Here is a 15,358-nt window from a genome sequence, read left to right on the forward strand (position 1 = left end):
ACCTGTGGAATAATATCCTCCTTCCTTAACTGTCAACCAGTTTCATACATATTAATATTTTGCTTAAATGAGGTTCAAAAGAAAAGCAGGACAGAGGATCATATTATTTGAAGTGCCACTGAACAACAGATTCGGGAACAAAAGGTAAGTTCTTACTACACTCTAAATAGAAAAGGAGGGGAAAAAAGACACTTGATTTTGTTCAGTTCTGGTTTGTTCTGGTAAAAAAAGGTACACGTTAAGGTGTCTGTTCGATCATCCAGTAACAGGAAGAGATGCCCGCAATCAGTATGGTACAGGATAAAACTCAGGTATACAGTCTGCATAACTAAACAACCATTCTGGTTAAAGACAAATAAAACTACATGGGGAAGAAAGTCCAAAACCTTCCATGTCTATATCATAAAAGCAATACATTTCAATTCATTCTTACCTGTACTTCTATCTGTGTTGAAGCTGTTGGATCTAACAAAACAAAAAAAGACAGAATTACTAGGCTGAGACAGAAACTTCTGGCTACTAAATTTTACATTAAGGATATTTTATCAGTCTAACAAAATGGCAAAACTGATAATTAGCTCTCTAAACTCAAGCTATCACTGCTGCAGCATCCTGTATTATTTTAGCTATCTTGGTAACTACTTTTAGCACTACATAGTACAGTCCTCACATCTGGATGCCCTCCTCTCAGCATAGGTATCATATTGTATCTGTAACCAACTACCCATTTAGATATTCTCTCCACAAGCAGTAAGACAACACCAGTGAGGAGTTCAGTGACAAAATATACAGAACTTTTTTTAGAATACCAAGCAAGGTAATGCTGTGAACATTTTTATGTCTGTGAATTTCCTCAGTTAAGCAGAAAAAAAACACTTTATACAGGGATTCCACCTCGGCAGAAGGCGAGTAGGTGAAAAGAGCAGCAGAACTACTTCCTACAGGGGCCGGCCTGCTGCGTAACACCTATTTTGTCACCTCTTGCTTTGCATTAGAAGTATTTATTATGCTAAGTCCCTGTGACATGTCCATTCGTTTCAACACTGTTCATCTAAATCAATTTTAAGCTACTGCCAAGAGCTATGAATTCTTCATGCTGCATACAGTCTTTCCAAAACTCATTTCCTAGCTTACCTTGATGAGGGCAAGAATTTTGGTACTTGTACCATTTCATCTTTGTAAGTAAACGAAACCACAGCATAAGGACAAACATGTCTTGGTCTTCGCCTTATCTCATCAAAGCCATATTCATAAAAATAGTACTAGAAAAAGACGTGAACACCATGTTAAATTAGAAGTCCGGTAAACCATATTTAGCAAATATACTAACAATCCATGACCTTTCGTCACTGAAAGGTGTACTCTTTTTCACAGGAATAGCTTACAAAATATACCTCATGATTAATTATTTAAATAAACAAAGGGAGTTCATTTGAAACCCATTATGCAAAACATTAACTGGTACATAAAACAAGTTATAAGTCACTATAATAAATCACATTTGTGTTCCTTTTACCAACAGCCTATTTCTTCAAAAGCTGACACATAAAATAAGGAAGCTTTTAAACGCCATTCTCATATGTACTTTATAATACAACCAATTAAGGTAATTTTTTCACCTTCTCCTCCCTCCTTTATCAAACACTGACAGGATGGACGCTACTTCAGGAGCTAATCAAGAATGAAAAAATAATTTTGCAACATTTATTTGAAAGTATATTCTTGATGATGTAAGGGACAATTAACAAAAACAAAAAAAATTCACTGAGGAAAGTAAACATTGCTATGAATTTTGGAGTCCATCCTTAGTTCAGTCACAAAATTCTAATGTTAAAGAAAAATGTTAATTAAGGCAACTTTGTAATGAGAAATGAAAACATACATTCATTTTCTAGCCACCTGATTCAGTGCCCAGCTCTGATTTACAGAAGTCAAAAGAAGTTGTAATACTGAAGAGAATGCTTTCAAGTAAGTATCCTGAAACCTGTGCACTTGATGGAATAATCTGACTGCAATGGATTACTGCAGTAACAGAGATGGAACAGCTGGAGCAACAGAGGTGCCTGGAACTGATTCCATTCTCTCCTCCCTCACCATCGCCAAACCTGAGAATGTGGTAAGGGGAAAAAAAAAAAGAAAAAAAAGAAAAAGAAAAATGCTGTTCTTTCCTAGCCAATGTTTTCCCTTTTAGGAGTCTCACTTAATGCCCACTAGCCAGTTCTACTTTTACACTTCAAACTACACATATTATCTCCTCTCCTTCCCACCCCTCATTCCAGTCCCCATGTACATTCCCTAGTGATTTCCTATTCCACCTACATCCTAATCTGAAGCAGATCTTCTCCGTCAGGTCCAGGTATATATAAGGGAAACAGGAGAGGATGACATGTTGTTCTGTATTTCCAATACAGGCATCTGTGGGCTACTGCTAAACATACACCAGCCTGTAGCTTTACAGGACACGCTCAGTATTTGTTGTATCTTCAGTGATTTTATCTCCATAATTTCAAAAAGTTCTGTACATAAAGTTCTTTTATACAAGAAGTTAACGCACGCTCAACTTTCCTCTACCTGAGTAAGTTCGTAGGCTCGATAAGCCAACAAGGAGGTTACTTTATTTGCATTCTTTGAAACATGACACTCGTGCTTTGGTGTTGGATCTAACGCATTCTTTACTGTCGATTCCATTGCTTTCATACCGATGTGGTCATAGATGCTTTTCATTTTTCCCTGTAATAAAGCAGAAGAATTGTAAGCATAAGCTTTCTCCTGAAAACTGGCAAATTGTTTCAAGCACCAAAGGAAGTAAAAGCAGGGAAATGAAAACAGGCCATTAAAAAAACCATTTATAGAAGTACATTATTTTCATACTTTCAAAAGAAAACGAGACATTTTTGCCTTTTATAAAACCGTATTATGCTTTATTTAAGCTCAGTGTCAACATCAGATTTTAAACCTGGTAGGGTTCTAGTTTCTCTACAAGCAGATAATCACATAAATGGAAGTTCAATAAGTTAGGTTAAAAACACCTTTATTTTATCAGTAAGCAATATAATCCTTCAAGAATAAGCAAGATAAATTTACCTTTATTATTTTAAAAACAATCACATCTCCAGTTGCTCCAGCTTCTAGAGGATTAGGCTGCAATAAATCAGCATACCTGGAGATATATACACCTGAGAGGAGTATATAAAAAAAACCTACATTATGCTGAATGTTAGAATGTTATTAGAAGTTTAAGAAGCATTACATGTGATTAAAGCTCAATGTATACCAAACAATAAAGATACAACAATCTTTTTGGAGTATGATCAGAGAGGGGTGGTAAGGGCATGTTCACAATCTGCAACTTCAAGACAGTAGAATAAATGTTTACTTGCACCAACTGCAGTATTAAACGCCATAGCAGAATATGGACACTAGCTCAGTTTGAAAGGAGCACACCCACTCTAGGAGATCAGTACGCCAGTGACCTTGAGCTGATAAACACGTCTGTAGACTAAGGTCATTGGAAAAGAGCCAGGAGGAAAGAGGAACTCAAAATAGGGAAAGAATAAACGAATTATTATAAAGAGAAAATAGCCTGTGTAGCCACAGCCAATAGAATATTGCGTGATAATAGCTATAAGCCAATCAAAAAGACAGAAAAGGCGCGTGCATCACGCATGATCAGTTGAGAAGGTATAAAAGGAAATGTTGCAAAGCAATAAAGGTCTCCTTTTACCACCAACTTTGGAGTCCGTTTATCATTCCCTTCAACCCACATCACCAAAAGTGTTCTGACCAAGGGGACGAGCCCTGCCCAAAGGCTATACAGATACTGCTTTAAGGTGTTTGGTTTTTTTTTTAAACAACTGAGGTCCTTCTGTACAATGTCCCATTGCACAATGCGGAGATAAGCAGTGAAGCTATGATTAAGAAATAAGGCAGGAAAACACTGGCATCCTCAGCAATCTTTCATCCTACATTGCTGACAAAAATACACTGTATTGGAATCGTGAATTGACACTCAAATGGAATGGTAAAATAATTTCTTGCTTTTCAACACTTCAACCATAATTTCACAGATTTGAAGGCCTCAAACACACAGTGTCATTTGTTGGTCTAGCTGACTACCTCAGATCAAATAACTGTAGCTGAACTCAGGTACTCAGAAAAGCATCCATTTTGCTTAGGTTCCTCTCATTCCACGTCTGTATTTTAACTGCTTTGATAAATTGCTCCAGAACCTTTACCAACTAGCTAAAACAGTAACAGATTATATGCTCATATACCTTTGTTCTCCCCGCCTTGCATCTGTTCTGTTTTCAACATTCATATTGATACCTCTGTATCGTTACTCTTACAGAGGATGAGAAAAGTATTTCTTAATTTTCTGTTTGAAAAGCTTTGCAAAAGGAACTTCACATCTTGCACTTTCAAATCTCTAACACCTTGTGAGTCTTCCAAGTCTCAAATTCATCTATGCTCTTCTTGGATTTGTGGATTCAAGACCTTTAGTAGCTGAGCTTAGTATTGATGGAGATAGAACTATTTCCATTAGGTACTTCTGAATGTATATATATATATATGTACATACAAACAGAGAGGGACACAGCCATAGATTGCATTAGTTCTTTGGCCTCCAAATTTTACTGGGAAGACATGATATATTGGTTTGACTTAAGCCAAAATGAGAATTATGTCTTCCCTTTAGGAAAAGAATTTAAATGAACTAGTCAAAAACAAAAGTTATGAAATAATGTTCTGATGTCAATCTACTTTGCTAAAAATACCTAGCTGTGATGTTCCTGCCATAAGTGACAGAAAAAGGACTGAAAGTTTACACAACTGCATCACATTATCTGCCAACTCATACTGAATAATACCAGCACATATAATCAAAAGATAGTTACCCATGGAAGGGCTGCCGAGAATTGTTATTTTGGAGTGGCCCACCTGCAGCCCCTTTTCGCATATGCTTTGGATCTGAAGAGAACAGACATTTTTTTCAAGAAAGTCTATCAGGAAAGCTTAACAAACAGCAAGAAACAACAATTACAGAATTCTGATTGAGCTAAGAAATCCCCAAAAACAAACCCCTAAAAAACCCTTATAAATTAAAACCACTAGTCTGAATTGCTATTTAAACTTTTAAACTGTGCAAGTCAAACACTCAGTATGAAGCAGTTACAGACTCACCCGTATCTTAAAAAAAGCCTCCCTATACCTTAAACACAATTTAAGAACATTACTTGCTTTTAATACACAAAGTAGAAGTAAACCTGCCAAATGACTGAATACTTACGAAATCCTGGCTCTGTAATAGCAGCAAAAGCACAGAAACTCCCTTTCCATCACTTTCATTAAAAACATATGATCAAAGAACAGACACAGAAGATAAGGTCCATTTTCTAATATTACATGTTACCTTCTCCTCATGGTAACATCTTCTTGACTAAAAAAGAACAAAAAAAAAAAACCACCCCACCAACCCAAAAAACCCCAAAGCCACCAACAAACAACTGCAATGAAAACACGTGATATTCCTTGTCAATAAAAAAACAAACATAAAACCAATAAAAAACCAATTGCCATGCAGAAAATCTATCCTTTTATTTAAAAAGCAGAGCCTAAAACAGAGAATACATACTTTACAGAGACACGTAAATGGAGCACCTTAAACAGCAGAGAATAAATGATTTAAATGGTGACATAGTAATAAATAATGATAATAATTATAATACTATCTCCTCCCATCCTTCTACACTTTCCAGTGCTGAATTTTGCAAAAATAACTTAAAGATTACTAAGTGTGTCAATAAGCACATTCAGTTTAAAAAAACCCAAAACCTCTTAATTGAAAAAGAAGAGAAAGCATTTCATATGCAGTTTTGTTTTCTTACCTGAGGTCGATCAACCATCAGAAATGCATAGGTTTCAGAAAGCTCTTTTTCTAGGCGACCATCAAATTTCAGCTCTCTGCGTTTTTCTGTGAACTATTATTACAGAAAGGTCTTAACACATATAGTCAGATTACTGCTGTCACATTCAAGTGTCAATGTTTTAAGGCCCCATCTATGTTAGCAGATCCAAGTGTACAAAAATAATCAAAAAGATAATTTGAACCAGACTATAGTATGCTAAAATTAAATTTAAAAAACATTATACCCATGGGAAATATAATTGGCTTAATCTTCCCAAGGATTTGTTCGTTTGGTTTTTTAAGGAAGAGACACTCTTCAAACAAACCTGTGCAGTAATGTTTTAGTGTTATCTTTGTAGCATAAGTATATAGAATCATCCAGCTCAATGTCTTCCATATCATCTTTGAAATTCCAGAAATAAGCCTCTTTCTCTTTTTAGGAGAGAGACCTAGCATTGTGTAAGAGACATTATCTCTTACGTTGTGCATATACTTTTGCAGTTGCACCTCACTGCTACTGAGGTGGTTTTCATCAGTTGCAATACTCCTTAGGTGTAACTGTGAATCATAAATGTTATAGTAGGGGAAAAAAAAAAAAAGCTTCAGCGTTTACCTTATAGTTTCAAGACAATAATTATAGCAAACCAATTATATATTCTATTACTCCATACGTGAAGCTTTTTGGCACTGGAACTGAAAACTTATTTCACAGTTATGAAAGCAAGCCAAGGCTAGATTTAAGAGACACCAGGTAAGGTATAGCAGAAGTGCTTCAACCAAGCTGCTCCACTTACTAGTTCAAGTAACCAACTCTTTTAGGTACTTCTTGGAAAAGAACAAAATTACAGAGACTATGTAAACTTAGTATCAGAAAAATATTTTAATCTTAAGTTTCACAGGAAGCATCAGGCCATTCAAATAAGACTAAAACATCTTTCCAAGTTATTAAAAATACAAAAAAATTAAGAACATTTTTGAAAACTGAAAATGCACAGAGACAAATGGTGCCAAATACTCAAAAACAAACTAAAAGAAAAATTGTATCTGGCAGGCAAGATTTTATGTCTATGCAATAATAAACTTGCCTGCAAAATAGCTGGTTACATTTCTGTGGATGTGAGTTTGCAATTAAATATCAAGCACATAAGTAGAAAATAATCTCCAGGCCTTTGCCTCTAGACTCAGAAAAAACATTAAATTTCATTTGACTTGTACCTTATTCATAAAGAGAAGCCACAAATATACTCACTTCCTTTTCCAACAGTTCACTATGAACTAAGCTGGCTCTCTTGTAATTAAAATTGGACACTGAACTTGGCTCCAAGTAAGATGAATGCAGAATCTTCACAACATCCTCAAATTCTCGAGAGCCTACAGCTACTGGCTGAAAGAGTGCTATAAAAAGAGAAAAAATAAAATAATAAGCTCCAATACAAATCTGAAAAAATTCCAAAATTTTCCAGTTCACTGACAGTTTATGCGTAAAGACAAACAGTTCATGATTCAATTTAGAATACAAAACACCTAATATAGTTGAAAAAGTTGGAATTTAGGCTAGAAAGTTTAAAGTTAAATTTGCCTAGAATGACAGCATCTTATAAAAAAAGTCACATTTCTTTATGCTTTTTTAATATTACTCTTGAACAGCTAGTTCTCAGAAGTTAATAAGGGAAGCACCTCAAATCTGAATTTACCCTTTGAAAAGTCTGATATGTATTGCAAAACACTGTAATTAAACTTCTAGAACTTTAATTAAACTAATTAGCTCTTTCAATTAAGAACCAGGAATGAATTGTTCTAATAAAAACCTCAACAACACTTTCATAGCTTAGCCGCTCTTTAGAGCCGTTATGGTGTTTTTTGTTTGTTTGCTTATGGTAATTAGGTTAAATATGAACAAATTCAATACTGTCTTAAGAAGTCCAATAAGCTCCTATTATTAAAGAAACCACACTGCCTGTGTTCATGCTTTATGATCTTACAATAACTCCTTTAAAAGGAAAGCCCTTCATTTTATTGTTGTACAAATTCAGCTTCTGGACAAACCTTTGCCTAAGTTCACACAGCAACGTGTTCATCTCCCCAAGCGTCTTTATTTGTATTTGGCTACTGAAAGTGACAAACTCAAGAGAAGAGCAACCCGAGAGTGAGCCAGCAGAGAGTATGAGTGCAGATTTTGAGAGTAATGCCTACAAAAATAATACTCCCGGGGGAACTGAACCAGTTCAGTATGGCAAGTGTTCTTCTCCCCAGGGTAACTTCCAAAATACTCACAGAAGTGCAGCATTCTCATGGTACTTGCAAACTTCAGACAGAAAGTGTTTCCAAGAGGTATTTCTGAGACTGCTTTTGCAGTAGGAGAGCCTGTTTTTCTCTACCGAAATAAACCCCCAAACCACCACCACCACCTGAAATCACTAGAAGTTAACAATAGTTAGGAATGAACTACAATAGTATTAGTCTCGCATAACAGACAATCTGCCATTATTCTAACAGCAAATTAAATTTAATTACATCTTTACAGTGTATCTCCAACTTCATTAAATAACACAGTAGTAGATAGTAATCTTTTCCTTATTTGCAGGAAATATTTACTGCATTAGCCTCAACATAAAACACATGTTCTAAATGAAAACCAAACTGTTTCCTGTTATCTGGTAGAAGCTGTGTTTACACACACACACACACACTTTATAATGTAATAACACATTCACAAACTAAAGTAAAGCAATGATTCCACCACCAGCAACGAGTGATTTTTTAAGAGTAGAAGTTATGAAAGCAATTAAGAAACCGTTCTTATATAATATCCTTTTTACTAACAATGCCTTCATTCTTGAAAGGCTGACAGCAATATGGGAGGAAAGATAATTGGAAGTGAATGAAATTCTCAACTTAGTATTACTAAGATCAAATGCACTTGTAGTGAAGAGAGAAACACTTACTAGTAAAATATAAAACAAGCCTACTGTAGATATACACACACTGGAAAAGCACCTCCTGTCATCCCATCCCCATACACCTCTTAGATCTTTCTGACAAGGAGTTATTAAACCCTAATGTTGCAGTGCATGAGTTTCACACATTGCCTGCTCCTATTCTGTCTAAAAGGACCAGTTAAAGCAGAAGGTTACCAATGCCAGCTGCTTCTCCAAATTTCACATTTCCTTAACAGTAAGTACTGCACCCCGCCCCTTCTCCTTCCTTCCCCCTAGAAACGCATGCTCAAACCCAGCCTATTTCTTCTGTCTTGAGTCCAGGCAAGTAGAAAACTCTACAGGAATAGCTAGAAAGAGTGACCACAAACGACACACAATGTCTTACCTATTTCCCAGATGCAAATCTAGGAAGAGGCATATTATTACATCAATTAAGTTCCTGTCATTCATTCAAATATTGTCAACTACATTCCCATTTGTGTTTAAACATTTCCTGCTTTGTGGAAAGTTCTGACAAGCGAGCTGAGACAGAGTTGCCCAAGAACAGCAAGTTCCCCTGTTCTTCAGCTAGGGAGAACCTACATAAACTACTATACAATTAGCTCTCAACAGATTGATGGAAGAGCTATAATGAATGCCTTAAATTATGGAATACAGCAAATTAGAGATTTTTTTTAAAGATTGTGGCATTTTTTTTCTTCATTCCCTTAGCAGAGGACTGAAAGTATGTTTTACTACTATTGTTACTTATTATTCAATAATATATACACTTTGTTGTACTTCACCAAATTTATACCCCAAACATCATCTAACATCCAGAGACACTACTGAAGCTAGTTGAAGGGCTGTTGCTACCTTTGTAGTAAAGACAGATCAAAACTGAAATATTTAAGTACTTGGGCACAAAAGTCACTTTTGAGATTCCAGTTTTTTCAATTTGGGAACATACAGAACATTAAAACAAGACTGATTCCACCTAATTGATCACAACAGTCCAAGAACAAGACCTTACATCCACCTTTTAGTAGGAAAATGCTTAATAATCCAAAAACTTCACTGTAAAGGGAATTCTATTCCTTTGATGTGCGCTGCCCACTCAATACAAACTGAACAAGAACAGCAACTACACTTAGAACCTTGCCTTAGTTTACTTCATGCATAAATTAAGAGTGACTGGCTTCATGATCAGCTACTGACTGAGAAAAAACGAACATGAATGAACTTTGTTGAATGTATAATCCTTGCAGAACTAACATACTACTTATGTTTTGAAGAGTACTTATAAACACCAAATTTTATCCTGTCTGCCTGACACCTTTTCATATATAGTAGTGGCAGACAGTCCACACTTAGTTTGAGAACTAGACAGCACTCACTAAGCATTTCTTCTTCAGGGGCAGCTTGCTAATTTTGTATCTATTGCATTCTGAGTCGCCAAATGACAGATGAAGCAAGGAAAATCTGGTAAACTGACTGCAGGATAGCACTGTAATCATAAAGTAAAAAAATAAGTCACTTAGCTTTGAATTTCAGATAAACTACCATATACAACAGTCAAAAAATTTAAGAGTGCATGGCATAAGCTTTTTTCCTGTTGGCCAAGTAGGACTCTTCAAACACTCTAATCATATGCTTTGTGACAGGCTCAAATCCACTTTCACAGTTCTTCCAGAATCTGAGGCACTGCAGGCTTCAGGTCCTTACTAAAAACTTGAAACATTACCTACTGAGATAACTAGCAAGGAAATACTTTTCCATTTGTCATCTAAGCATTGGTGCTAAAAGGCAGCTATATTCTAAAAGATGAAGGTCACTATAGAAGGGCCTGTACCTCACTTAACAGGAGTACAGAAGCAAGAAAAAAACCTGGAAGGTACTAAACTAGACCTTCTGTAGCAGTCACCAAATCCTATGTTCACAGGCAAAGGCTAGGATTATTAAGCTTATCTTCAGTCCTACATCACTTCAAAGACAAGTAGCGTGTGCATATGTTTTTCAGGCTCACTATACAAACCTGATGGGGGTATGCTGCACCTTTATGGGACCCGTTTAAGTTAAACGGTAATTTGTGTAAGGACTAACATGTAGTATCCTTATAACACATGCAAGTCAATTACTGTGTTTTTTGCGGGCTTGTTCTGCAGAAGTAAAAATAAGTAAATAAATACTGCTTTTGTTTAGTTTCTACTCAGTGTATTGGAACGTATTTTTTAGGTGGAAACTAAGATTAGCTAATATAGTACCTAGTCTGGGGACAGACATTAGACTGGATGTTCAGATGCGTGTAATTCCCTAGAGGCTTTAGGTTTCTCATTCACAGCTGTCCAGTGCTTCAACCTGAGAAAACTGAGTTTGAAGTTAGCGGGTTTGTGTTGTTTTTTTTTTCTTTTAAGTCAGAATGTGATGGAGAGGAAGACAGAGACGCTCTCTTTAAGGAATCCTGAACTAACTTTCAAGTGAAGATACTTACTTATTTTATTATCAGGTAAGATGGCAGAACGCTAGCACTCTTCACAAAAAAGCACTCCTGCTACAAAAACTCCACTGAGAAGCGTAATTTTCTTTAAGTCTTCATTTTTCAAGACTAAGACCAAAAATCTGTGGTGCTAACGAATCATAATGTTGTTACTTATGTGATTTTTTCGGCCCAAAATGTCTTTTGCTCTCAAAAGGTCTAAGTAGTTATCAAGTTCAAGGATCGCTTAATGAAATCCCCATGTAGAAATAGCAAGTAGCAAATAGCAGATACGCATCTCTACCAAAGATATGGAAAATAAGGAGACAAAAGACAAGGCAAAATGAAACATCAAATACTGTTAAGTAGAAAAGGGACAACCTAGATCTCCAAGCAAGTACTGCTAAGACGTTCACAGACAAAAGCAAGACCTTTTTCCCCCCACTCAGCCTGAGAAACAGCAGTCATTTGTTAACTTGGTAGACTACGGAAAGAAATGTCCAACCTTTACCAACAGGCAACCCCTTAAGTCATTGTTTGCTACTTGAGCATGTTTTTTGGAATTGCCTTTTGGTATGAGGAACACTCAAGAGTTCACTAAGTCAAAAAATGCCCTTCCAGGGCTTTATCTTGAAAATTTATTCTCCTCATCCTATTAAACAAGGATCTTTAAAGTTTCAGGCAGACCTGGACACCTGAGAAGATCTGACAATCAAATTAGAAGAGGCCATGACAACTGACTATAGTACTAATATTATAAAAAGAGGTAAGCTACTCAAGAGATCTTAACACCGTTACTAAACTGTATGTACCAAGAAAACAGAAACTTTCAAGACAGTTTTAAGTAGGAAAACAAATGCACGCACACATTTTAAAAAAAAAAAAAAAAAATCTCACAGCCAACCTTTTTTACAGTTTGGTTTCCCGAATTCTTCTGCTAGGAAAAAAAAAAGGAAGTCAGAAGAAAGATTCTCTGTGACAGCTAACCACAGTTAGTTTTAAGAGGTATGTTTCCTCCAGATGCATTTCTCCACATTAACAAAGTTCTTTCTGTTGACTTTCAGTCCCTCCTTAGTCTCCAAATAGAGGCGGCGACAAACTCCAGAAAGGCTAAATAACCAGCTAAACCCTAAGTTTTCGAGGATTTTCCCCTTACATTTTTGTTTTGCAGGTTCAATTTTTAATTACTTCACAATCAAAAATTGTTCCCAAAACACATGATGGTGCTTAGAGAACAAAAACAAACCACAAAAAACAACCCCACCCAAAGTCATTCTGTACAGATTTTATAGTTTGTACATGACAGATTGATCTTCATAATCAAGACAGCACCTATCTCTCAGGACGGTATGTCCAGGAATAAATTGGAGGTTAAAAAGCAAAATCAGGGCAATTCCAATACAAGGAAGTATGGAGAAAGCTTCCATGTGTATTGTTTCATGCTGGAATTCAGAATCTAGCCAAGAGAGCTCTTTTGAGAGGAACAGATGATATTCTGATTATTTTGTAATTTAGCATGATGTATTTGAACACTGGTACTAAGCATGTTGTAAGTGTATGCCGCTACAGTATCAGACAATCAATGCACCGCTAATCTTCTAGTTTAGTTCCAAAACGGATTTAATTGCAGCATTCTCAAATGCCAATACCAATTCCAATAGCAATTTGGTTGTCCTCAAAGATCATGTTGGCAGTTTTTATGCCATCCTACTTTTGCTAGTCTTGCCTACGACATGCTCTCTCAAAGCACTTTGCGTTATGGTATCACGTGATGTAAGACCAACAATCAGCAACCATAAGCAACTGTAAGACTGCAAGCACCATGGATGGAATGGAGAGAGGTCCATTTTGAGAATTTTGGAAACCGTTAAGTCACCAGTACGATTAAAATGTCCAAGAAGTGTTCTGTAAGCTGAAAGGGAAAGAAAAAAAGACAAGTAGACTAAAAAGTAAGCCCTTAAGAATGGGTCAAATGACCTTGACATTAGCAAGTGAATTTTAGAAGTAGGGCAAGAATGGCTTCCACTTCTACCCTAGAAGCCACAGAAGCCCCATGTTTGAACTACATATTCTAAAACTTTTTACACACTGTAGGAGATAGTTCTGCATAGGCAAATGATGAATTAGATGACCCAAAAAGGTATTTTGCAGGTTTTCATTCACATTGGAACCAAATGCTAGGGAGGAACTTCAAATGTCTGTGGTTAAGTACTAAATATTTCTGAGATATATTTAAAGGTATTTAAATGTAATCACACTTGGGTCTGACATATGGAAGTGCAAGAGGCACCATGTTTTATCCAGACATTTTTCCATCAGATGAATAATGAGACCTTTTTTCCTCCAAATCAACCCAGTCCTTTTTACAATGAATCTCTGCCAGACTCGTATCCCCCCCTTGGGGGGGTGGCAATGGGAAAGAAAAGGAAGAACAAAAAAGGGAACATTACTGCCAAAAATGGAAGGAGGGAAAGGGAAAGACTGGATAATGAAATAAACCTACCTTCATCTCTTCCTTATAGAAGAAAGCATTTCAAGAAGTTAGATGTTAGACTCTTCTCTGAAAAACTAGAAGCCTATGTGAACAGGTATTTTTGTGATACATACTAAGTTACTGACCTCACGTTGTAAAAGGTCAAGAAGTGAGATAAGTTTCAGGGAGGGAGCAAGACATGTCTTCAAAGCCACTTAACAAAATCAAAGATAAGCAGAAGCCAATGGATTCTCATGAAAAGTAAGAAATACCACAGGCTTTTAGAGGAAGAGTTACTCGAAAAAACAAATCCTGGTCACTTGGAAGAATAACGCTTCCAAGGCAAGGCACGTGAACATGGGATGCTCGCTTCCTCCCTGCAAAGTAAAGAACTTTCACTAGATAAGAACAGTCTTCTGCGTATCATCAATGAAGGACAACTCTGCTCAGTGTTTGCTAGTCTACTCTAAACAGGATTACACCCCTCTCCTGCAGAGAGGAGGTCGGGGGAAGAGAAAAGTGAACCATCTTCTCTGTGCGTCCATGTCCCAGAGAACCATCTTCTCTGCATGCGACTGCATCTCCAGAAGCAGAGCCAGGATCAACACTCAAGCCCACCCTGATCACATCCAGCTTTTCCGTCCTTTTAAAGCAACGGTCTGAAATTCAAGCCGAGTTTGGTTTTTTTTTGCCTCCTCGTGACAAAACAAAAACGAAAAAGAGGGAGAGGTAGGGAGAGGGAAGAATGTAAAAGCCTAACGCTAAAAATCTTATCCCCAGCAGCCTTGCTAGTCCGAGCCATGCCATAGCCTCCTCCACACCCGCAGGATTTTGCATGCAGTTGTGTGAGGTGCATAAAGAGCCTGCCTAATGAATAAGATGAAGAGGGGAGTGAGGGAGAGAAGGGAGGAAAAGGGAAGGAACAACCTTTCTTTTCTCTGCTCTTCCTGGGGATCTGAAAGTTCCTCCTAACAGGCAGGTCTTCTGGGGGCTTAGGGAGAGGGGGAGGCCCCCCCAACACACCGCTGGGCGGCTGCTGCTGCTGTTGTTGTTGTTGTTCATTTGCCGTTGAGATGCTGCTCCTGCGCTGGCTGCTGCTAGTGATGCTGAGGTTTGGGGGGACCTTGTCCTCTGCAGCAACAGCAGCCACCAGCAGCGCCTCCCCAGTGCTACTGCTCTCAGAGCGTCCGCCATTTTGTGTGGTGTCCTCAGCGGCTCCTGCTCTATTACTCTCCACCCCGAGGAGGCCCGCGCTGGTCTTCTCCGTCCGCTGATGCTGCTCCGGCTCCATCTCGCCACCACTGGGGATCACGGCATCCGCCATTCACTCCTATCGCCGAGAAGCGAGCACGACAGCCCGCGCCTGCTCTTCCTCCCCACCAAACTGCCCCTTCCCCAACGCCATGCACCGCCCGCTGCCGCTACTGCTCCCCCTCCGTCCGCTCGCTTTATGGCAGCCCCGCCGCCCGCTCCCCGCTCTCTAACATGGCGGCAGCGCACACAGAAAGGGGGCGGGGCTGGAGCAGCCCGGTTTAGCCAATCCGTTCGCGGCACAAGTTATAACTAGGGGCGCTGGGGGCGCCGCC

The 15,358-nt window shown here is 37.9% G+C and overlaps 1 protein-coding gene across 1 annotated transcript in view; it reads right to left on the reverse strand.

The window, feature by feature from the left end:
* Positions 1-15,096, reverse strand: part of TASOR (transcription activation suppressor) — a 34,214-nt gene extending 19,118 nt beyond the window's left edge. Inside the window, exons 1-8 of the mRNA XM_059823170.1 lie at positions 14,700-15,096; positions 7,155-7,300; positions 5,886-5,978; positions 4,896-4,968; positions 3,085-3,176; positions 2,572-2,730; positions 1,135-1,262; positions 434-465 (exon numbers count right to left, since the gene is read on the reverse strand). Of these exons, the coding sequence (XP_059679153.1) occupies positions 434-465; positions 1,135-1,262; positions 2,572-2,730; positions 3,085-3,176; positions 4,896-4,968; positions 5,886-5,978; positions 7,155-7,300; positions 14,700-15,096 (1,120 nt within the window). The remainder of the gene's footprint in view (positions 1-433; positions 466-1,134; positions 1,263-2,571; positions 2,731-3,084; positions 3,177-4,895; positions 4,969-5,885; positions 5,979-7,154; positions 7,301-14,699) is intronic.
* Positions 15,097-15,358: the final 262 nt, after the last annotated feature.

This window comes from Gavia stellata, chromosome 12, assembly GCF_030936135.1.
Source record: "Gavia stellata isolate bGavSte3 chromosome 12, bGavSte3.hap2, whole genome shotgun sequence".
NCBI lineage: Eukaryota > Metazoa > Chordata > Aves > Gaviiformes > Gaviidae > Gavia > Gavia stellata.